Here is a 21921-nt window from a genome sequence, read left to right on the forward strand (position 1 = left end):
ATCCAGGGATCACGACTTGGGAAGAGAACCGCTAAACAAAATTTATGCAGTAAACCAACCATATATTGGTGTTAGCTTGATATTATCGACGTAACCAACAGGGCATCCATGGGTAGTTGGATTCTCCATACAGTTGTCGGCAGCACCCGCTAACCAGTCGCCAGGCATGCCCCAGTACTTGGGTATGCAAGTGCTGCTACCAACATGAACTCATCTATCCGGACCCCACGACGCAAGGGAAGCCGCCACGCATTGGCTCCCGCCCCCAACCGACAGGTCTTTTGGTCGCATAGATGCGACCACATGGAGACCGTACCTACTTCAGCCACCAAGAGAGATGTGATGAGTAAACTAGGGAGAGAAACAAAAAAAGAAGGAAAAAAAAAGAACAGAGAACAAAGGGGCTAACCTTCCAGAAACACAAGTCTCGGGTACACTAATGATGGATGCATGCCACCTTGAACAGTCAACTCTCGTGCTGGACGGTTACATATGTGATTGCATAAGGTACTATGGCAAATACTACCATCTTGGGCGAGAGATGCATGTTGAAAGTCGTACCATATACCGTCGCACCATGCACTATTGTTGAGTATAGTAGATTGGAATGATGTGCCATGTTGCACACGATAGGCCTTGTTCCTCCCGCATGGAGGGGGTTGTGCCAATCCAACTTCTTTTGCACAATGCATCACGCACGATTGTCTTCCCTGTAATGGTTTAGCTTCGTTTGCTTTTCCTTTGGGGAAGATGGCACATGCATTCCCGCCAAGCGCCAAGGGGTGGGAATGCAGGCGGGGAAAGGATGAGAACGAAAAGAGGGAGGGTGAGAAATTGAAAAGAAATGAGAAAAAAAAAAATATCGCTCTTGCTAAGGGTGGGATCTTCATCGGGATCCCTTGCTCCCTGGGCTTGTCGAGACCCTCATCGCCATCTCCCGTCTGGACCAATCAGCGGCTGCAGACGGTAGTGAGCGCGTATGCTCCTATTTTGGGCGTCAAAAAGACTACATGCCGTCCCATTCCCGACTTTTCGACCAATGGAGGCGAGGTTGGTATTATCGGCCATGTTCGGAGCATCTGGTCGTCTTGTCGACCTTGACCAATGACTGTCGACTTCTACCAGGACATGAATGCTTGACTGACCAACCAGCCTTCGGAATTTTCCCCGGGGGTCTTTCTTGCCGCTCTTCTTTGCGCTGGCTGCATCCCGTATACGCCTAGTTGGCGGTTGCGCCAGGCCACCTTTGTCGGCTATTATTATAATCATTACGACCGGGTTGGATTTGGATGGGTCGACCAAAGTGTTTACCCCCCCATTTCCACTTTCTGCCCCCCCAACAACCATCCAGCCACGGCCAGTCTCTTGAAAGCAAGCTCAAGAATAGAGTAACGGATAGGTTGAGAGACAGAGAGGAAGGAGAGAGTGTGTGAGAGTGGACCCCTTTTCTTGTCTTTCGGAGCAGACCACACCCCTAGGTAGCTATCCATACCTACCTTACCTACCCAATAGTTCTCCCATATCACACCGTTATTTTTCTCATCTCTTCAGCAGCTGTTCCCCGCCCACGTACAGTTAGTTCACTGCATCGCTTGCAGTCGGGCACACTATCACCGTGTGATGGCGTCCCATGCATGATGCCGGGGCCGTAACCAAGCTGTGAACTTTGTTCGGCGCATAGCCGTGAGAACTAAACCACTCAACTTTTACTCCGATCTATCCATACCACTTTATAAACACACATACCTACACTACCTACCTACCTACCTACCTATACATATTTGCCCCAGGGCTCCCACACCGGTCCACACAACCACCTTTCTCCCCTTTTTGCGACCTAGTGTTGACTACCAGGTGCTAGCAAAAGGTATCGGGTTTTGTTATTGTTTGTTTGTTTGTTTAATTTAGTTTTGCTTCTTCTCAAATTCTCCGAAACTTCTACATTACAGCAAGATATCCAGTATAACCTCACGGTTTAGATACAAGTTCTGTCTTCAAGGCTGGCACTGTGTCCATAGCCCTGCCGGTGGCGGCCAAACAACTGCTACTTCTGATTGTTGATATATACGACCCATAGGTCGTGCAAAAGTCATGGTAGGTCAAGTGCTCACTAGTTTTCGAACATAACAATCCAAAAAAAAAGGACAAAACGTTGACACTAGAACAAAACAGGCTTCAGCAGTTCGCTCCAGGAGCGCAAGGCCGCACCAGTTGCAGCCAGAAATGCTACAGAAACCTCATCTTCACGAGGCCTTCTTTAGTTTGAAGAATGCACCTCAAGAAAGGCCTCTCTCGGTAGCCACCGAGTTCATGGAGTCTGACTTTGACGACGACGAGATTCTCAGTGATGTTGAGAATGGTGATAACTCACCTAGGTTGAGTGTCAACTCGGTAAGCTTTCCACATCAAGACCATATAGCTTAGATCTTGTACTGATAGAAGTGAACAACTGTGCCCAGTCTGGCCAACCAAGTTTTACAACACTTTCATCATATGATGAGGTGCAAACCCCGAGAACAACTCATGCTAGATCAGCTTTCCATTTTGACACGGGCTCGCTGAAGCAAGTTGAAGGACCAAGGGGACCACATCTTTTTAGGAGTGGGAGTATTTCATCGCACTCGATAGAATATCAACATGCGCTTTCCTTGTCACCAATTACACCAAAGGTAGCAACGCAAGGGCAACTGCCAGTTACGTTAGATCTCACTCCACTACCCAACAAGAGGCGTACGCCTGGCCCCTTCAAATTTACTTCCAAGGACCTCGACACATGCGACCTGGCAAACTGGAGTCCCGAAATGGTTGCGCAACAGATGCTCGACTCGGGTATCGAAATGAACCTGGCCGAGAAGTTTGTGGAGAATGATATTACCGGTGCTATCCTTATCACTCTCAGGTTTGAGGATCTCGTCGAGCTGGGCATACAATCTTTTGGGGCTAGGACCAAGATATGGAACGAGATGCATAGGATGATGAACATTCGTGCCGCCTCGCCCAGGCCAGAGACACCGATAGAGGATGAACCGGACAAGGAGGTCAGGAGAGAACAGCGAGAGACTGACGGTGCCGACAAGCCAAAGCGCAAGCCCAGCAGGAGGAGAAAGCCCAGTCAGGAGGACATCATCTCGCCGCTCGAGTCTGTATCCATTGTTGGTATTGAACAGATGATGCCCAAGCCGCATCACTGCAAGAAGGGGGAGAACTGCTCCAAATGGAGGCGCAACCAACGCATGATCGAGGCGTTCAAGAAGGACCACCCCTTTGTCGATATGGACAAGGGCGGAGTCATCATGGTGGCTGGCGACCCTGGCAATCCGTTGACGGCCGAAGCCCTCAACCACCGGGATCCAGAGCCTTACCGCCCAACATCAGATGCCATCCCCTCCGTCGTGGGCATGGCATCCGTGGTGGCGTCTTCAGACATCATGGGCACCGATGGGATACCACCACTGCAATACCTGCAGGAGGCTTCTCTACGCAGCATTCAGTCTCGGGATCCCCAAGACAACGTGAGACAGTTCCTCAACTTCCAGAACAACCTCGGCGCTGGGTCGAGTGAAGTACCCCCGACGCCGCCGTTTGAGCTTTACCCTCAACAACAACACCACCAACCCCGCGAGGCCCTACGGGCTCTCCCAAAGCTTTCCATTCCCGGCCAACAGCCAAAGACGTTTTTGTATCCTCCATCAGCTGTTACACCTCGTGTACAGCAACAGCAGTACCATGAGCGCAGCAACTCGGCTGGCTCCACGCCAGAAGCCACACCGACTGCCATCTACCGCTTTGGCACCCCGTTCTCGGACATGGACGTACCCGTCACGGCCGTGCCTCTCGGCCCCGTAGCCCGCGACACATCTCAGTCCGTCCCCCCTAATATGAACTTCAGGTCACCCATCGTCGGGCCCCAGCGCTCTGCCTCGCGTGCCTCCCGGCGACCTTCGTTCCCCGTGATGCCAGCGCTTGCAGAGAACCAGGTGACCATCATCGAGTCCCCACCGCGGAACAAGAAGCCCTCGTCGCCGCTCAGGGGCGGCGCAGCCAAGACCCAAAGGCACCAGATACAGGCGCCACCTCGCGTGCAGTACCCCTGGAGCACGGAGCGAGACTTTGAAAAGGCCATCGCCCCGGCTCCCGGCTCCGCCCTGTCGTCGACGGGCACAGCCATGGTGGCGAGCCGCGTCGGGATGTCACACGACGCCGAGGGCGTGACGCACGCCGGGACGATGCGCAAGCGCAAGACGCGCATGCTCCGCCACGAGTGGCACGAGCACTACTTTACGCTCAAGGGCACGCGGCTCAACATGCACCGCGACGCCGCCGACGTCGGCCGCACGCTCGAGTACGTCGACATTGACGACTACGCCATCGCCTGCTCCAGCCTCGCCGGCGGCGGCAAGCTCAACGCTGCCTTCCGCGCCATGAACATCCGCCGCGGCAGCGCCGGTGACGACGTCGGCGCCTTCAGCTTCCAGCTCATCCCGCAGGACCCGCGCGGCGGCGTTCGTCTGCTGCGCAAGCGCGAGAGCCTCAATCCTTCGGTCCCGACCCCGCCGCCCGGAGAGGGCGTCAACGGCACCGGCAAGTCGCACCACTTTGCCGTCAAGAACCGCGACGACCGCATCGACTGGATGCGGGAGCTCATGCTCGCCAAGGCGCTGAAGCAGAAGGGTGAGGGCTTTGAGGTCAGCGTGAACGGGAACATGATTTGATTTTTTTTAAGTCGTTGTCTTTTTTTTTTCATTTCGGTTCATTCCTTCAACTCCTAATACTCTAGTTCTATTTTTTCTTTTTTTTTTTCTTTTTTTTTTTTTTTTTTTTTTTTGCTGTTTGTTTCTGAATTTTATCAATGATACCTCATAGGGCTTGGAATGGGAAGCCCTTTCACTCCTTTACCAGTTCTCGACATATACTTTAGCATTTTCAGGCTCTTTTTATTTCTTCTTTCTTCTTTCTTCCCATCTCTCATATTTCTATTCTTTGATGCTGTTATCAGCGACTACCCCTGGGATTTACTTTTTTGATTGGGCATATAAACTATAGCAGCACTGCCAACGGTGACAAAATGATGAGCACATGATTCTTCTTTCTTTCTTTCTTTTTTGTCTTTCAACCCTTGCATCGCTACTCGTTTTGAGTACTCAATAAACAAAAGCTTCAATACTTGCTGTATGTGCCGTACCCCTGAGCGATAGCTGTATGTTCAATATTGCATTGCCTTATTCGAATGACAAGGGGAGGATGGCCATATTATTGTATTCCTTACATAAAACCTCATAAATGAATCTACACGTCAAGCTAGACATGGGAGGTACTGATGAAATACATCGAACCTAAGCTTTACTTCGTGTATGCTGCTTTTGTTTTGTGCTTCCAGGGGTTATACCATTTAATGCGTAAATGCAAATTTCCCATTTGGCTATTTAAGGGCAGGGTCCAATCATAGATCCTTTAGGGGTCAATTGTATGAGCGCGATACTGGAGTAAGTTTCTATTAAATCGTTGGGTAACATTACTTCAGGCCTGTTTAAGTTCATACTGCCGCCCTTTTTATCACCATGTTGCACATTATGCTGGCGCCTTGTCCTGTTCTTCTCCATTCAAAATGTATGTTACATGTACAACATGGTACAGCAGTTTTATGTCTACACATCCCATGCCGCCGGCGAGTGCCCCCGTCAGCCTCGATAAAACCAGTCCCTAATAGATAGCGGGAGAGATACTGTTCTCGGCATCGCTGGGACATCTAATAGTACACGCGAGACCTCCGCCCTCATGCTCACTCCGCCGTCCCGCAAGCGGAAAAAAAATTGCCCAAAACAGCCCTCAGCTTTGGCAATGAACCGTCCACCATCAATCCACTCCCCCTCATCACTCCCATCCAACAGTTACTACTGCATCGGTTCCGGTCGGGCCCTGATGTTGGCTAGGCTGCTGACGACATCCCAGTCGATGTGCCTCCACCACCTGCTGACATACAGCCTCTTGGACTCGCGCTCCTTCTCTCCATAAACGATACCGTAGTCGGTCGTCCAGACGTGCTCCCAGGTGTTGAGGCACAGGACGGGAGTGAGGTTGGTGTCCGGAATGCCACCATTGGCCTTTTCAGTCTTGCCTTCGGACGATACGGCGGCCTGCTGCTTGCTCATCCAGCCGTCGACGCCGATGGCCTCGGGCCCCTGGCTGTCAACCGTGTTCATGTCGACGGTCTGGCGGCGGTAGTGGGCCTTGGGATAGGGCGTGCCAGCAAGGTATGTCGGCAGCAGGCGGAAGACGTCCTTGCCCGACGTTGTCTTGGTCTTGACGAGCCAGACGAAGCCAGGGCCGAACATGGCGAGGGCCGTGACGAGGAACTCGCGCTGGAGCGTCTCGATGCTGCCAAAGTCCTGCTCGAGCTGCTCACGTAGCAGCTTTGGCATCTCGACAGGCTCCGAGGACAGACCGTCGAAGAAGAAGTGGTTGTTGTGCGCCATGCTGGCGTAGTTGAAGGTAGGGGCGTTAAGGGGATCGCGAGCGGTGCGGATGGCCAGGTCCCTCAGGGCGTCGCGGCCGGTGCTGATGTCGTTTGCCTTGCCTGTGTGCCGAACGATTGGGAATGGTTAGTATTTATTGGAGAACTGTAAGACATTTCTCGAAACAAGTAGGGGGAGGAGACTGGGCCAGCAAGACCAAGCTCGTCATCTCTCTCTCTCTTTTTTGTCCATCCTTGTAGACAGAACCAGAAAAAAGAGACACACCATTTGTCAATCGGTTCAGCTTCTTTAATGTCAATGACATGTACTGAGTCCAAGCAAGATCAACAGCTCTGGCAGAAAGGAACTGGTCGTCTTCGGGGCCGATGCCGTACTGGAGAAACTGCTGCTTGTCTTTTTGCAGTATCGGCATGAGGTGCTCGAATCTACGCTGAACGAGCGGCCTCAGCGGTTGTATTTGCCGCCTGAGCGGTATTCTTAATGTTGGGCGCAACATGACTGATTTGACCTTGTTGTGAATAATGATCTAAGGTCGGCCGTCCTAGTCGTCGTCGTCGTCGTCGTCGAGGTAGAGGATCGCTCAAAGGGGGGTGTATGCAACCAAACTGCCTGATGGATGGGAAGCTTCCTTCAAAATTTCGCCGGGCTTTAGCGCGCCTGAAACACCAGGCACCACCCCGATGAATTGAATTGACCCCAGCACGCTGCCAAAAACGCGACCAAAAATTACATCGGATGATCCCTGCAGTCGCGTTACTAGCCACAACCACCCCAAGCTTTGGCTTTTTCCGCATACATACTGCACGCATATTAACTTCAGAAGAAGACCAGATGCAGCATTGTAATACTGTAGGTACAGACCTTATCTCCACATTGCTCAACAAAACCCATCTTGTTGGTATGCATTGTCACATCCCGTTACTGTGATGATTTACAGTCAGCTATAAATTAAATTCTCTTTTATTTATTTTTCCCTCGATGTAAAATTGCTAGATTCTCTGCATACCTTCCTGCCTTCCCTATGTCCGTAACGCCAAAGTCGCTGATGTACATAACAGTAATAACAAATCCATCGCTACAGTGCGATGGAACATCCGGGCATACGTCTCGCTTCAAAAGTTAAAGTCCAACTGTCAACACACTCCGGACACATCATCTCAACGTTGTCATGATATATTCCAAATATCAAGGGCATCTCGCCATCGTTGAGCCCAACCTTATTCTTCATCAATCAACTGGAGCAGCTCCAGTTCCGACCGAACCATCCTCTCAAATTCTTCACGATCAATTCCGGCCGCTGTTGAGAGCTGGAAAAGGCTCCTGATCGTCCTTGAAACGTGCTGCTTTACGCCAAACTCGCTCTGCGCTCTCCGCTCGGCCGACTCCTCAAGCTTGCTAACCATTGAGGATCCACTCGAGCTTGCTGCACTGGCAGGCCGCGGGTGAAGAATTGCACGGTCACCATCATCGGCTGCTGATCGTCGCGAGCCCTCGGATCCACCCGCAATGGTCCACGATCCCTGTGTCTCACCCGGCTGAGTTTCTTCTGTGCGTTCCCCTTGGCCCGGAGGCCTGGCAAGGCCTAGGGGAGGAGGCGCCAGTGATATGCCATTGTCTGCCAGATTTGCCTCTTCGTCCGGGTCGTGATTATCCATGGCCGGCTGGACTGAGTCGTATCGCGCATAATACGCGTCGTCTGCGTCTGGGCGGATGTGACCATCCATGTTCAATGGCTGTGTTGACGATGGATGAGCAGGGGATAGCTGTGCGGCCGGTGTACGGGCTGGAGTTGCATCGTATCGGGCCCAGTAGTCGTCATCGTCACCGCCATCTTCCTCGGCCGGTTCGGTAATCTTTTCCGAAGTTGTGCTCGTTCTGCTCTCTACTGACGCCTCGGTCTGTTTGCTTCCCGCCCGAGCCGAGCCGAATTTCTCCTCCGCCGCCGAAATGTCGTCCTCGCCGCCAAACGATGCGAATGGATCTGGCCGCTCGAGTACATTGACCTCGCCGACTCTCCAGCCATCCCCGCCCCCTTGTGTGTCGCCTGTGCAATATACCAGTCGAAAAGAGATACCGAAATCCGAGAGCACCACTAGTACCTGAAGTGTCTCCTCATCGCAACGGCGATATCTTGTGGTGACGTCGTGGTCCCAGTCAACCTCAATCTCCCCAGACGATGGGTGTGGTTCGAACCGATCGCCGCGGGCTAGTTCGGTAAGCTTCTCGGTGTTCGCTGCATCGTAGGACAGAAGTCTGATCCACGGGTCGCTGCCTGATCCCGATAATAACTGCACACGCTGGCGAAGAATTGGGGACAACAGAGGCAGAACGCCCTCTGGGGGTTGTGTTGCGAATGTGGCGCCTGGTAGGAAGAGAAGAAGCGGTCCGATAATGGCCCTCAAGTCTGGAGGGTTGACGACTGTCGTGGTCATGGCGAATGCTGTGCAAAATGGCAATGGCTTATATTTTTAAGGACTATGATTATAAGTCGTGGGGACGTCGCTCTGAGTATCGAGGTGAAAAAGTTGCTTTAGGATGAAGTCGCCCAGGTGATATTTACGAAGATCAACGTAGTGCAATCACATGCAATAAAACAAGTAAATATACCACCGCAAGTGTTTCAGGCTCTGAAAGGAGAAGGTACCCTAGAGAATGCCAGGTTTACGTGACAGGGATCTGGATTAGGAGAATATTAGGATTGAATCAGTTTGAGATGCAAATGCAATTGAGGCGGGCAAGCAGGAAGATAGTTTGTAGCTAACAATTGGTAGGTAGGTCGGTAGGTGGGCTAGGAAGGGTGCACTTGAACTCTTTATGATCATGAAGGCTTGCAGATGCGGCGTGCGCGAGTCTGGTGGTGGTGGCGGATGGCTGTGTGCGTTTGGTCGCCTTTGAAGCGGACGTCACAGGACCCACGGCACTGCCGAATGTGGCTTGGGGTCTTCAGCTAAGACTACCTAGTCATAACGGGCGTGCACCCTTATTTTCTCACGTTAAACCCCTTCCGACACTTGTCTTGGAAACAAGCTTCCCCCTCGGGCAAACGGAACATGGGAGATGCCATTCTGGGTTCTTGGAGGGTCTCATGCGCTTCATGTATTCGTCCTTCTTCGTTAGTTGTCTACTTAGGTACCTACGTACATACAGAGGGTCTTACCGGTAGTGCTTCTTTCCATGCAAAACAGCTGATGAGAATATTTCAGACGCAGATAAAAAAAAAAGATAAAAAAATGACTAAGCTAGATTCTGATCAATCCTAATTCATGCCTAGGTAGGTTTACTAATTGGGTGCGCACTAGGATCATGCAGCTTCTAGCCTGCGGAATGGAAATAAGGTACTGACAGTAAAAACTCAGTAAGGACACGACATAATAACATGAAGCCCAAACTGGAAACTGGTCAAGTCCTACAATCACTCCACCTACCTACCTTAGGTACCTTACTCAGATGGATACGGACAGGCGGATGGTCAGTCGGTCGGCTGGTCGCGGCAACAGGCAGTGGTCCTCCGAGTGTCACCGAACTTTTCGGAGCAAGGTACCAAATAGTAGAGATGCGATACTAATACACTACTGTTCTGGGGCTAAAACCAGCTTGGTCAGTTCGTCACAGAGTCAGTATGCGGCAATCAAGTCAGAAAGAAGCTTACTCTTTCGAAGATATTTCCTCAACGGGCTGGTTCTTCCCCTCGAACAATGACCAATGTTACTAGCATCTACTGAATCGAGGGTTGTTTCTGAGCATAGTAACGTAACTACCTACCTAGGTAGGTGGGTACATATGTAGGCATGCAATGTCATGATTTATAGGTCTGTCTCACCTGAGCCTAGCCTGAACCATCATGACTTGCAAACCCGTTGAAGGTGAAGTCTTGCTTCGTTGCTGATAACGGTTTCGCGGAGACAGCCCAAAAAAGGAAAGAAAAATCCTACGCTTGCTACGGTACCGTATATTTCTAGAAGTGTGGATACGGTTTTTACGGTACGGTACGGTACGGTACGTGCGCGGGGGGCGCCTCAAACAGAACAGACAGCCACATCGAATGACGACGGCCCAGCCAAAATATCTTTTCGGATCATCCTTTTGCATGCATCCGAAGCCGGGAGGTTGTCGCAAAATATCCAGATGTCAACTGAATTCGTTTCTAGACTCTGATTCATTGGGTAATTGACGGCCTAGCAATTGGCAACACACAATTCATTGAGCTTAGAGATTACGACGCCTCAACCTTTATTTCCTTCTGTTTGCTCCGTGTATCTTGGGAACAAGCGACGCACAACTGCAACAGGGCAGACCAACCCAACTCGGCTTAAAGCAGCGTTGCATCAGAAGTGGCTGCTTTATACGCCAAAAAAAGCGCCGTTCCAAGAGCGGCGTTTTCGGAGAATCTACCAACCTAAGTAATTAGGGAACAGGCTCGAGTGCATGTCAGCCGCCAACACAGAGCGCTTGAAAGATGAGGTAACGATCTCGCGCATAAACACCCCGCCCAGCTAGCTAGCTATCCAGCTACGTACCTATCTTTCGCCCCCATCACATGCTGGGTATGACTAGACGTGACTTAACAATGCATTCTGGAATTTGTAGGGCTCGAAATTACAGGTCGTTGTTGCGGGCGCAACGGCCGGGATGATAGCCCGGTAAACACAGACCCTCCCACCAAGATATATGCCGATGATTACCAACATGTGATTCAAGCTAACATGCTCACTACAGCTTCGTCATCGCTCCCCTCGATGTCGTCAAAATCCGCCTCCAGCTGCAAACGCACTCGCTCTCCGACCCGCTGTCGCAAAGAGCCGAGCTGTTGCGTGGCGGGCCGGTTTACAAGGGCACCTTGTCCACCATGCGGCACATATTCCGCCATGAGGGAATCACGGGTCTTTGGAAGGGTAACGTTCCCGCAGAACTGCTCTACATCACCTACTCGGCTGTGCAGTTCGCCACATACCGAAGCGCGGCTCAGCTGCTTCACCGTGTGGCCGGCGAGGACCGGCAGCTCCCGGCCGCAGCGGAATCTTTTGTGGCCGGCGCTGCCGCAGGAGTTGCATCGACCACGGTTACGTACCCGCTCGATCTCCTGCGGACCCGGTTTGCTGCCCAGGGCAGTGGCGACGATCGCGTGTACCAATCGTTGCGTCGGGCCCTGGCCGATATCTGGCGCGACGAAGGCTATAGGGGTTTCTTCCGTGGGATAGGGCCAGCGGTCGGCCAGACGTTTCCTTTCATGGGCATCTTCTTCGCCGCCTATGAATCGTTGCGGGCTCCGCTGGCTGATTTAAAGCTTCCGTTCTGGGGCGGCCAGCTTGCGCTCGCGAGTATGACGGCCAGCACACTGGCCAAGACGGCCGTCTTTCCGCTCGATCTCGTACGCAGGCGGATTCAGGTCCAGGGGCCGACGAGGTCCAGATATGTGCACAAAAACATCCCAGAGTACAAAGGGACGTTTTCGACCATAAGCACAATAATCAAGACTGAAGGCGTCAGGGGGCTATATCGCGGACTGACTGTTAGTCTGATAAAATCTGCCCCAGCCAGTGCCGTGACTATGTGGACATACGAAAGGGTGCTTAGAGCTCTCATTAAATTCCAAGCTGAGAGTCAAGATTAAAGTTTTTGCACAGTCGAGTGTGACGGTGTAGAGTCTAGATTGTTGGCCTAGGCTTATGAACGGGTTGCAAACTCGCTTACTTTCAGAAACTTACTGTATAATATAATACACCATCAAATCTGGAAACCGTACCTTTAATGTTTGTGATATTGGGCTTGATGCACTTGATCGTAATAAAAATATGGTCTATTGTATCACGACCAAGCTGTAGGAACCTCAAATTTCCGCTCCTCGTCTTATTATGACTCTAGGAAAAGTTTTTGCAAGTCAAGTCTATGTGACGCGTTATATCTTGTTGTACATCACGCCTTGCCGTTTTTCTCTCAAGAAGCGGCACCAAACGCAAACACACAATTCTCAGCACCTTTTATATTTCCTGCACTCAACCGGCTCCCCTGTTCTGTCGTCATCATCAGGCCCGTGGCGGAAAAAAATTATTTCCCCTTCCTCACCCAACCTTCCAAAGCCTCCCTCGTCTCGGCGACCTTGTCGCCTACCATCTGCGTGCCGAGGCGCCAGTGGACCTTTGCGAACGAGATTCCCCTCTCGGCACCCTCGCGGGTCCTGAGGTGGGCGTCTGCGACGACGGGGAACCTCTGCTCGTACCTCCAGGCCAGGTCGCTGACGTTGCGCATGGTGACGGGCAGGACGGCCCATCCGGCGGCGACGCCAAAGGCGAGGGGTGCGGCGGCGCGGAAGACGATGTTGCGGCGGCGCGACACGATGCTGCCGGCCATGGAGGCGACCAGCACGTAGACCAGGCCCGGCATCAGGCGCTCGCCGCTCTCGCGCGACGGGGCCAGCGAGGCCAGCGTCGACGTGAAGGACTGCTCCAGGTCAAAGGCCCGGTCCATGGCGGCGTTGACGCCGTCCTCGGCCACGGCGGCCTGGCGGTGCAGGAACAGCCGCGCGCGCCGGATCTGCGCGGCCAGCTGGTCCGTCGGCGTCGGGCCCCGAGCGACTACCTGTTGCTGCTGCTGCTGCTGCTGCTGCTGCTGCTGGGTGGGTTCTGTGACAGCGGGCGGGGTGGCTGAGTTGGGGATGAAGGCTGGCGTCTTCGGGGCCGGAGGGGGGGTGTCTTCGTAGTCGTCGTAGATGGACTTTCGCGGCTGTTTTTGTAGGATGAGATCACGTCTGTTAGGATACAGTTTTGGGTGTGATGATGACAGGCAGGATGTGCCTTGGATATCTACTCTCGGGGGAGACCAACGTGTGGAGGAGCTTCAGCATGTGCGGTAGCAGGATAGAAAGCGACACTGCCAACCAAGAGACCGGCCGTCAATTGTGCCGCAGCACGCTGTTCGATTGAGTGTGTTAGTAGCTATCACGACAGTAAACAAAGCCAATTGGTCGCGTGTGGCTTCTTACCTGGCCCATCAGTAGCCTGGCAGCCATTTTCAACCCTTTTGAACGATGGACGTAGCTTGGACAAGGGAGGGACAATTAGTATGTAGGATCTTGGGTTGTGGATGTTCCGATTGTGAAGTGGTTGCTGTGCCTGCTTTCGTAGTGGAGCCGGGATGACGCCGCGGTTATTTCCGGTGGTCCAGCTTTGGTTTGTATGCTGGCTTTGGCTGGCTTGCTTGGCCAATGCATGCCGCCAATTGTCCGGCGGTCCGAATTTTTTTTTTCTTGCTCCTGCCCGTGTTCTAATAACCAGTCGTCCACTAAATTTAGATCCACATTACCGATCGCATGCCCTGTAGAAAGTAATACTAGAATCCATGGGCAACTCCATGATCCACAATTGTGTACCGGAGGAGCTACGGCTCCCTGAGTTGTGACGAAGAGTCTCCGGAAAGACACTGTTCATTTTCCCAGACTTTGTCAGGACAAGCAAATAACTATAAAAAGTCAACTTGACAGCACTCTGCATCAAAATCCAACAGACTCAACCCGCCAAAGTCTTCGCGACACCGACGCACGCAGATACGCCGCCACCTGCGATGTCGGCGGCGCCTCGACGACACAGCGATGCTTAAGCTCCTCCGCCCTCGACCATGGGTTTGCAACAGCTGCCTGAATCGAGTGGCATTACCACAAATATACCCCATCGGCCGTCGTAGCGCTAGATGGCTCTCCACGGCGCAAAGTGCAGCTTCGGCGGCTTCGATTCCCTCCCTCACCCCGACACCCGCTGACCACGCTACCAGCGGCGCTCACGACGACACCCTCCTCGGCAAGATCTTTGACTGCTCTTCAGCATGGCAAGATTTTTCAGCGAGGTCTGCCAAGTTCCCTACAGGGAATGCTGGCCTGTTTCGGAACGCATATCTCACCAGCCCAGATGGATTCCTCACGTTTGCGCAATCGTCCCTCTCCAAGGCCTCTGCCATTGTGGACCGCGTGCTGGGCGCATCGACTATTGAGGAGTACAAGACCATAGTCAGGGATCTAGACAGGCTCAGCGATCTCCTATGCCGGGTCATCGATCTGTCAGACTTTGTGAGGGTCACGCATCCTGATGTGCGCATCCAGAGGGCCGCTTCCGAAGCGTGGTACATGGTTTACCAGTACATGAACCAGCTCAACACCATGACCGGGCTCAACGATCAACTCGGGAAGGCCATGGAGAACCCTGACGTAACCAAGACCTGGTCTGAAGAGGAGATGGCCGTGGCTCAGCTGCTCAAGTTGGACTTTATGAAATCGGCCGTCAACCTACCACAAGCCGCTCGGGACAGGTTCGTCGATCTGTCGCAGAGGATAAGTGAGATCGGGTCCGACTTTGTCAACGAAATGGCTCCTGAGCAACGCCGTGTGGTTCTTCCGAGCAGCAAGTTCCAGGGGATGGATCCACAAATCGCGCGCAGGTTCACTAAATCCGGCTATATGCAACTGCCCACTATGAGCGGCGAAGCAGCTGCCGCCTTACGTACTGTTCACGATGAGGAGACCAGGAAGGCAGTTTACCTCGCCATTAGGACAGCATCAAGTCGGTCTGTTAGTCTATTAGAGGCGCTGCTAAAGCACAGGGCTGAACTGGCCAATCTTGCGGGGTTTGAAAGTTACGGCCACATGACACTTCGAGATAGGATGATGGCCAAGACTCCGGAATCCATCAACAAATTCCTGGTTGCGCTTTCCAAGAACAACGCTTCCAGGGTCCTTCAGGAAGTTGATAGCCTGTTGCAGGAGAAGAGGACTCTTCTCGCGTCTCCATCGGCGACGCTTAATCCATGGGACAGAGAATATTACATCCAACGTATAAGAAACGCCCAGGGCAAGAATGTGAAGCATGACAACTTCTTCGCTTCATACTTTTCCGTGGGCCGCGTCATGCAAGGCCTTTCAAGACTTTTTACTCGTCTATACGGCATTCGCTTCGTGCCGCGAGAGACGCTGCCCGGTGAGAAATGGCACCCGGATGTCCGTCGTTTGGACGTCGTGTCCGACACGGATGGCCATGTAGCTGTCCTATACTGCGATTTATTTTATCGTGAAGACAAGTCGCCCAACCCGGCTCATTTCACCATTCGCTGTTCTCGGGCTATATCTGAAGATGAGATCTCAGAAGCAGCCATCAGCACCAGCCAGGGTGGCCCCGTCGTCTTCGACTCACCCGAGTCCGCAGCAAACGACGGCATGGCCGCATCTCGTGGGGCCAGTGGAGGCCCGCTGAAGCAGCTCCCGACCATTGCGCTGGTGTGCGACTTCCCCCAGCGCGACAATCCCCTCAGCGGTTCCAAGAGCAAGCCTGCATCCCTGACTTTTGCATCACTCGAGACACTCTTCCACGAGATGGGACATGCAATCCACTCCGTCCTAGCACGGACATCGTTCCAGAACGTAGCGGGCACGCGATGTGCGACGGACTTGGCCGAACTACCATCCACCCTGATGGAATATTTCGCATCGGACCCGTCAGTTCTGTCCCTATTCGCCCGGCACGCTGAGACGGACGAGCCATTAGATTACGACCTCCTAGCCGAGCGTGTTCGCTCAAGGGGCCGGTTTGAGGGCTGCGACACGGACTATCAAATAATCCTAGCTATGCTGGATCAGGCGTACCACTCGCCCCTGGCCTCGTCGAAATCCTTTGACACGACGCGCGTCTACCACGACCTGCAGCGCGAGCACAGCCCTCTGGGGCCGGATCCTTCGTCTACTCGCTGGCAGGGCTTCTTCGGTCACTTGTTCGGCTACGGCAGCACCTACTACAGCTACCTGTTCGACCAAGTTCTCGCCGAGCGGGCGTGGAAGAAGGTCTTCTCCTCGGGTAAAGACGGTGCCGCGTTGAGCAGGGAGGCCGGTGAGCACCTCAAGGAGAGCCTGCTGAAATGGGGTGGCAGCCGCGAACCGTGGCGTTGCGTTTCGGACGCCCTCAGGGATGAGAGGATCGCCGGCGGCGGCGAGGAGGCCATGGCTCTGGTTGGCAGCTGGGGGACCAGCAACAAGTCAACCATGAAGCACTAAAGGGATTATGTTTTATTTGTCTGATGCATACATAATTTATGTCCACCGACTTTGTAGAAAAGAAAGAAGAAACATGTACCATAGCGCATAGAAATTTCGGCAAGCGGGAAGGGCATGTAAAAGGGGTTTGATGGTATAGACTTATATCAACGCGGCGTCATGTTGTGACTACGCATTTGTCTTTTCATGTGTTTATATATAGAGCTGTGGTTTGCTTTCTTACGTACATTTTCAGATTTATACCACCAAGGCGCCCGTTGCGAGATTAAACAGTAACTTATTGGTCGATATTTGTGCAGGTTTTCGGCTCATTCAGCAAGTCCTCTCAGCTCGATTTGCCAAGACTTGATGCTTATCTCCCGGAGCCCAAAGGACGCAAAGTTGAAATTTGCGCCTTGTCAGCCTCTTTTTTACGAGCAAACCTGGGAAGCAAACCCGTTAGAGAGAAAAAAAGTCGCAAGAAAATAAGAGAGGATCAGCGAGCATCTGGAGCGAAAACCCCCCCAACATCAGAAGAATAACAACTACACAAAAAAAAAAAAAAGTACTTCCTCAAATGATCCCACACCTACTACCTCTACTTCTGATCGCGCTCTGCCAGGCCGGTGCGGCCCAAGACCTAACCATCTTCTCGCCACCTACCTCGTCCAAGTACAAATACCACGGCTGCTACAACGAAACGACGGGCCTTCCGGGCACCTCGGGGTCCCAGCGCGCCATCGACGGCAAGCACAAGACGTCACCGGGGTCCATGACGGTGCAGTCGTGTCTCGACTTTTGCGGCTCGGATGAAACCGTGTACAAGTTTGCCGGCATTGAGTTTTCACGGTATGAAGTTTTTTTTTTTTTTCCTTTTCTTTTCTTGCTACGCCTACCTGCCCTGCCCATTACCATGGTTTCATAGGGGGTTTGCGTTTTGTCTTGGCGTGGGAGATGATGTGGCCGATATGAGATAATCCCACAGCTATGTATAAAGTGCGATTGCTGATCTGTATTTGTGGGCTTTTCGCTTTAAGAGAGTGCTGGTGCGGAAACATCCTATCTGGTCTCTCCGTCAAGGTTGACGACGACCAGTGCAACACGGCTTGTGATGGCGACGCCAACATCGCCTGTGGTGGGCCGTTGAAGCTTTCTGTGAGTGATATTCTTGTCCGTGTTCCATGGCAAAAATGGCCTCTCCGTGATTATCTACCTAGTCAACATGGTCAGCCTGCTTTGAACCCAATCTCTTACACGTTCGTCATGCCCAGGTCTACATTTCGGGCGCTCAAAAAGTAGCAGTTGATCCAGCAAAGTTCATCGTCGGAATCATGACTGTGGCGGTCGGTATAATCAGCATGTCATGAGATCAAAGCATTATTATAAATCAGGTGGTTCTAATCCAAGAAAACGACCTGCTACTACTTGTCGTGACATCGTAACATATTGTTCATAGTGATATCTGGTGATACATTCCTCGGGGGGGGAGTCTTTCACACTCCCAGACTCAACCCAAGTCCATAGGTCCAAGTCCTCTCTCTGCCAGAGCTTCTTGTACAACACGCTTGATGCGCTCAACCGCAGCTTGCCATTGTTTCTTGCCTTTTCCTGCACTATCACCATCCTCCTGATCTTCCACCAACCAGTCCAGCCATGCAACAAGTACCTGTGCCTTCTCCAGGTTTCTCTCCTCACGTATGACTTTCCGTAGGTATGTCTCAAGCACCTCCGTGTCTCGCAGATGTGGTCCTGTGCGAACAGTATCCCGGTGCCAGAGCTGCAGCATGCCTTTGATTTTCGGCAGCGAAGTGAGGTTTTGCTTGGTAAAGGAAGCTCGTGCCGGCTTATTGTGGAACTGTAGTCTCGGCTGCGAATCAACTACACCCTCGGATCGAACCACCTCGCGCCTCCGGGGTGGTGGCGCCTGTACATCTATGCTACCCTGCTGAGCCAACCGGCGGCGGCGCTGCTCAGCCATAATCTCCCTGCGTACTTCCAAAGGTAATGCGGCCAGAACCTCAGGATCGAGTACTTCCTCGGGCTCTGTGACAATGTTATGCCCCGGTTGCGCTACCGACTCTGCTGCATGTATTGCCTCACCTTCATCTCGTCTCTGCCCCGTGAAGAGGTTTGTCTGTTGTAATCTGGCCTCGGCGTCATGCTGTCGTTCGCGTGCTCGGCCGAGCATCCCTCGTATCCCGCCGCGTTTCGTTGGGGTCGTCCGTTGACGTGGTCTGTTGATCACTCTGTCCTTGCGAGGGGACTGCGGCAACACTGATTGTCCGCCAGCACCACCGCCTCTCCGGCCATATGATGCAAGAATCTCCGCCTTCATGTCTTCAGGCAAACTGGCCAAGACCTCTGGGTCTATGTCAGAAGGGATCTCGTCATCGCGCAAGGCAGGGCTTTGTATTCTGGACCTGGGCCTTGAAGCAGGTGACCCTTCTCTTGCGGCCGGCGGGAAGGCTTTCTTCTGCTGTGCCATCAGCTTTGTGCGGATATCATGAGGCAACGCAGCCATGACCTCGGGGTCAGGTTGTGTAGGCATGATGAACTGCGTTCCGTATACATTCAGTGGTGTCCTGGCCTGAGTGTCGGCCTCTCTTGCCATAGTAAGCGCAACCGCAGGGTGCATTGGGCTCGCTTTTGGCTTCCGCGGCGTCAACGGATCTACCGAGATGGGATCGTCCTGCATCTCATGGCCCGAGGAAGATCTCCTACCGCCAATTCTGCCGTCATCTTCAATAGTATCCTGTTTTGACTTCTTGCTACTCGAAGCTCTCGCAAAAGCCCCGAAAGACAATGTTTTCTGGCTGCTTTCCGGTGCACCGGCGGCAGGCCCTTTGATGGGCTCTAATCGACTCAGATGCACACCCAGACCACGGAGATCACCAGGTGCAAAGTTGTAGCTTCTCAAGATTGAGATGGCTTCTTTGCCGATAAAGTCAGCACTATAGGTGGCAATCCCAAAAGCAACTGACTTGTTGAAGACGTCGCATTTTCCATGGCCCAGGTGCTTTGGCGGGTCCAGAGGAGAGTCGAGTGAACGACGCATAATCTTCATAGTAAAGCTCTTGCCCTTGACTCCCTCATTCAGAAGCCTCTTTTCCAGCTCCTTGCACAAGTTCATGACAAACTCTTCGGCCTCGGGCTGGCTAACAAACCGAATACCCCAGTTTACTTCAGCCGACACTGACTTCCTCATAGTTTGGTCGCCAACCTCGGCTTTGTCGATGCCTCTGGAGTATTCCCAAAGCCTTTCTCCTGTCTTGGGTCCTAGGACTGCAGTCAACTTTCCACGAGAGAGCTCCCGCACATCCTTCACCAGCCTGACGCCTACTTCTTCAAGCTTGTTTTTGATGCTATATGCAACGCCGGGCAGGTCTTCAACCTTTAGACCACTCAGGATATCCAAAGCCTCTTCAGGCTTCACCTGATATTGTCCGGCTGGCTTTGCTTTCCTGAGTGCGACTTTGGCCATTAGGATATTTGGTCCTATGCCAATCGACACATTGCAACCTGTCCTGCGTTTGATCTCAGCTCGCAGATTCGTCGCAAGCTCGTTGGCCTTCTCCTGTTCTCTCCACACACTGCCTTCGTCCACGCCCACCCCGCTTGAAGACGATGCCTCCAAAACAAGGCTGGTAATGTCTATCAGTGCCTCGTCAACACTGACGCTCTGTACGATGCCACCAACCTCGAGTATTGCTTCGTAAAAGAGCCTACTGGCATCCTCGTAGGCTGGGAAGTCGTACGGGAGAACCTTAATCGTGGGACACAGTTCCAAGGCACGTTTCATCCACATGCCATTTTTGATACCGAATTCTCGTGCAGGGTAGTTGCAGGAAGCAATTTCTGAGCCGGTACCAGTCCCATGAGCGACGACGGCAGGCTTTTCGATGTATTCCGGTGCGCTTTTCAATGATACGGCACAGAAAAAGCTATCAAAGTCCACATGCATGATATAGCGACGTGACCCAGGCTTTCGCTTGATCGGCTTTTGCGCTGTGCCCTTCTCGGCAGCCATCTTCTGCATCTTGGACTTGAGTTCTGCCTTCCAGGTAGAAAGATGGTGGAGGCGACTTTCAGAGTAGAATTGCTTCAGGAAATCCGGATTTGCTGTGGAAGACTTCCATATCTTGGGATCCTTGAGTAACAATGCATTGTGCTCTTCAGAGGTCATGGTCCTTGAATCGCCACGTGCTTCATCTCCCCCTCCTCTCGGAAATTCCGGAACCTTTGGCCAGGGATCAGGAGGAGCCATTTGATTGTTTTCAACGTTGGCCATTGGAAAAGAATCCTCACGTGAGCACTCCTTGATATTCTCTTTGCCCGCTGGGGTTGGCGACGTCGGCGTGGTCGCGCGGTCCTGGAGGACCTCGGACGCCTCATCTGAATCATCATGTAGAGCTGTTGCTGGTTTGGTTGTTTTTGACCGTACACTGTTATCAGATCGTAAGGGGGCGGAATTCTGATTCATGAAGCGAAATGGGGATGAACCAGCAGGTGAATGAAGCTCCGCTTGCTTCTGCAGTTGTTTTGTATAAAAGCTGTTTTGAGTCTGATCTCTATATCCAAGATTGGATTGCTGACTTTTCTCAGCAGAAATCTTCCCGTTGTCAAATTTCAGCGTCTTTTGCGCCGGACCCTCATCGAAGACGCGATAGTCGGTCCATGGCAGCAACTTCCCAGCGTTGATGGAGTCCACAACCCACTGGGGCTTCACCATTCGGTACTTGTTGTAGTCAACAACCTTCTTGGGCGGCAGAGCTGATGCTATGATATGTGTAGCACATGTCTTGGAGTCCAGGTACTGAAGAAATCCGGCGCCATGTTGAACCAGCTCCTTGTGCAGACTAGCCTGCGCTGTCAGCACGGCGCAATACAAAAATATGGGGGAATTCTTTTTTTGTTTTTTGATCACGCCTACACTTGTAAGGATGGCTGAGTGTATCCCATGACGTGGGCGACGACACCCTTGAAGATCTGCGGTTTGCCGGGAGACGCGTTTGCTCGCAGCTCAGCATCAAGATTTTGCAACTTGATTTTTTTGCGCCTAAAGTAGTCGCCAAAGCCCCCAAAAGCACTGGCCTCGTACTCCTCCCCGGTCTCGTCGGTGAAGGTGTGATCTTCGATGCGCTTCCGCACCGCGGCCGAATTCTTTTCGAGGCGGTCACCCATGGTTGCGCGAGCGACTTGCGCGGACGCGTCGGAGTGCAATTAGGACGGGGAAAAATATGGTAGGGACATTAGAAAATTCATGTTGATTTCTCGTGCACCAAAAATTCAAGAGTCCGTAAGTGATTTGACGCTAATGCCTAGCATTAGCATGCTGATTCTTCTTTGGCGCAAAGGGATATGAATGCTGTGACATAAGTTGAAGGTGAGATTGAGGAAGACGCGTAGAGTGGCAAGACGTCATTTCACAGTGTCAGTTACCCG

At 52.5% G+C, this 21921-nt stretch overlaps 9 protein-coding genes across 9 annotated transcripts; 5 read left to right on the top strand and 4 right to left on the bottom strand.

Annotated features, from left to right (window-relative positions):
- Positions 1–1847: 1847 nt before the first annotated feature.
- Positions 1848–4712, top strand: PgNI_08857 (uncharacterized protein; the record flags this gene model as incomplete). Its single annotated transcript, XM_031128847.1, has 3 exons — positions 1848–2094; positions 2173–2391; positions 2460–4712. Exons 1-3 carry the CDS (start codon positions 2092–2094, stop codon positions 4710–4712), a joined length of 2475 nt encoding a protein of 824 aa, XP_030978682.1. The 5' UTR covers positions 1848–2091.
- Positions 4713–5521: 809 nt separating this feature from the next.
- On the bottom strand, positions 5522–7235 carry PgNI_08858 (uncharacterized protein). The gene is made up of 2 exons (XM_031128848.1): positions 6738–7235; positions 5522–6574 (listed from the first exon to the last, which is right to left on the bottom strand). Exons 1-2 carry the CDS (start codon positions 6967–6969, stop codon positions 5892–5894), a joined length of 915 nt encoding a protein of 304 aa, XP_030978677.1. The 5' UTR covers positions 6970–7235; the 3' UTR covers positions 5522–5891.
- A 455-nt stretch (positions 7236–7690) lies between these two features.
- On the bottom strand, positions 7691–8905 carry PgNI_08859 (uncharacterized protein; the record flags this gene model as incomplete). Its single annotated transcript, XM_031128849.1, has 1 exon — positions 7691–8905. The coding sequence occupies one exon, from the start codon at positions 8903–8905 to the stop codon at positions 7691–7693; it is 1215 nt and encodes a 404-aa protein (XP_030978678.1).
- A 720-nt stretch (positions 8906–9625) lies between these two features.
- PgNI_08860 (uncharacterized protein) lies at positions 9626–9975 on the top strand (the record flags this gene model as incomplete). Its single annotated transcript, XM_031128850.1, has 2 exons — positions 9626–9744; positions 9830–9975. A coding segment is annotated over exon 2 (126 nt), but the record flags the coding sequence as incomplete, so codon positions are not given.
- Positions 9976–10617: 642 nt separating this feature from the next.
- On the top strand, positions 10618–12197 carry PgNI_08861 (uncharacterized protein). Its single transcript, XM_031128851.1, has 3 exons — positions 10618–10934; positions 11061–11113; positions 11190–12197. Exons 1-3 carry the CDS (start codon positions 10899–10901, stop codon positions 12082–12084), a joined length of 984 nt encoding a protein of 327 aa, XP_030979217.1. The 5' UTR covers positions 10618–10898; the 3' UTR covers positions 12085–12197.
- Positions 12198–12518: 321 nt separating this feature from the next.
- PgNI_08862 (uncharacterized protein) lies at positions 12519–13479 on the bottom strand (the record flags this gene model as incomplete). Its single annotated transcript, XM_031128852.1, has 3 exons — positions 12519–13193; positions 13295–13381; positions 13453–13479. The coding sequence occupies 3 exons, from the start codon at positions 13477–13479 to the stop codon at positions 12519–12521; spliced, it is 789 nt and encodes a 262-aa protein (XP_030978580.1).
- A 579-nt stretch (positions 13480–14058) lies between these two features.
- PgNI_08863 (uncharacterized protein) lies at positions 14059–16500 on the top strand (the record flags this gene model as incomplete). The annotated part of the gene is made up of 1 exon (XM_031128853.1): positions 14059–16500. One exon carries the CDS (start codon positions 14059–14061, stop codon positions 16498–16500), a length of 2442 nt encoding a protein of 813 aa, XP_030978579.1.
- A 422-nt stretch (positions 16501–16922) lies between these two features.
- On the top strand, positions 16923–17982 carry PgNI_08864 (uncharacterized protein). The gene is made up of 3 exons (XM_031128854.1): positions 16923–17328; positions 17517–17634; positions 17751–17982. Exons 1-3 carry the CDS (start codon positions 17057–17059, stop codon positions 17844–17846), a joined length of 486 nt encoding a protein of 161 aa, XP_030978582.1. The 5' UTR covers positions 16923–17056; the 3' UTR covers positions 17847–17982.
- A 4-nt stretch (positions 17983–17986) lies between these two features.
- On the bottom strand, positions 17987–21812 carry PgNI_08865 (uncharacterized protein; the record flags this gene model as incomplete). The annotated part of the gene is made up of 2 exons (XM_031128855.1): positions 21410–21812; positions 17987–21335 (listed from the first exon to the last, which is right to left on the bottom strand). The coding sequence occupies exons 1-2, from the start codon at positions 21658–21660 to the stop codon at positions 17987–17989; spliced, it is 3600 nt and encodes a 1199-aa protein (XP_030978581.1). The 5' UTR covers positions 21661–21812.
- Positions 21813–21921: the final 109 nt, after the last annotated feature.

Source organism: Pyricularia grisea (genome assembly GCF_004355905.1).
Source record: "Pyricularia grisea strain NI907 chromosome V map unlocalized Pyricularia_grisea_NI907_Scaffold_6, whole genome shotgun sequence".
Classification (NCBI taxonomy): Eukaryota; Fungi; Ascomycota; class Sordariomycetes; order Magnaporthales; family Pyriculariaceae; genus Pyricularia; species Pyricularia grisea.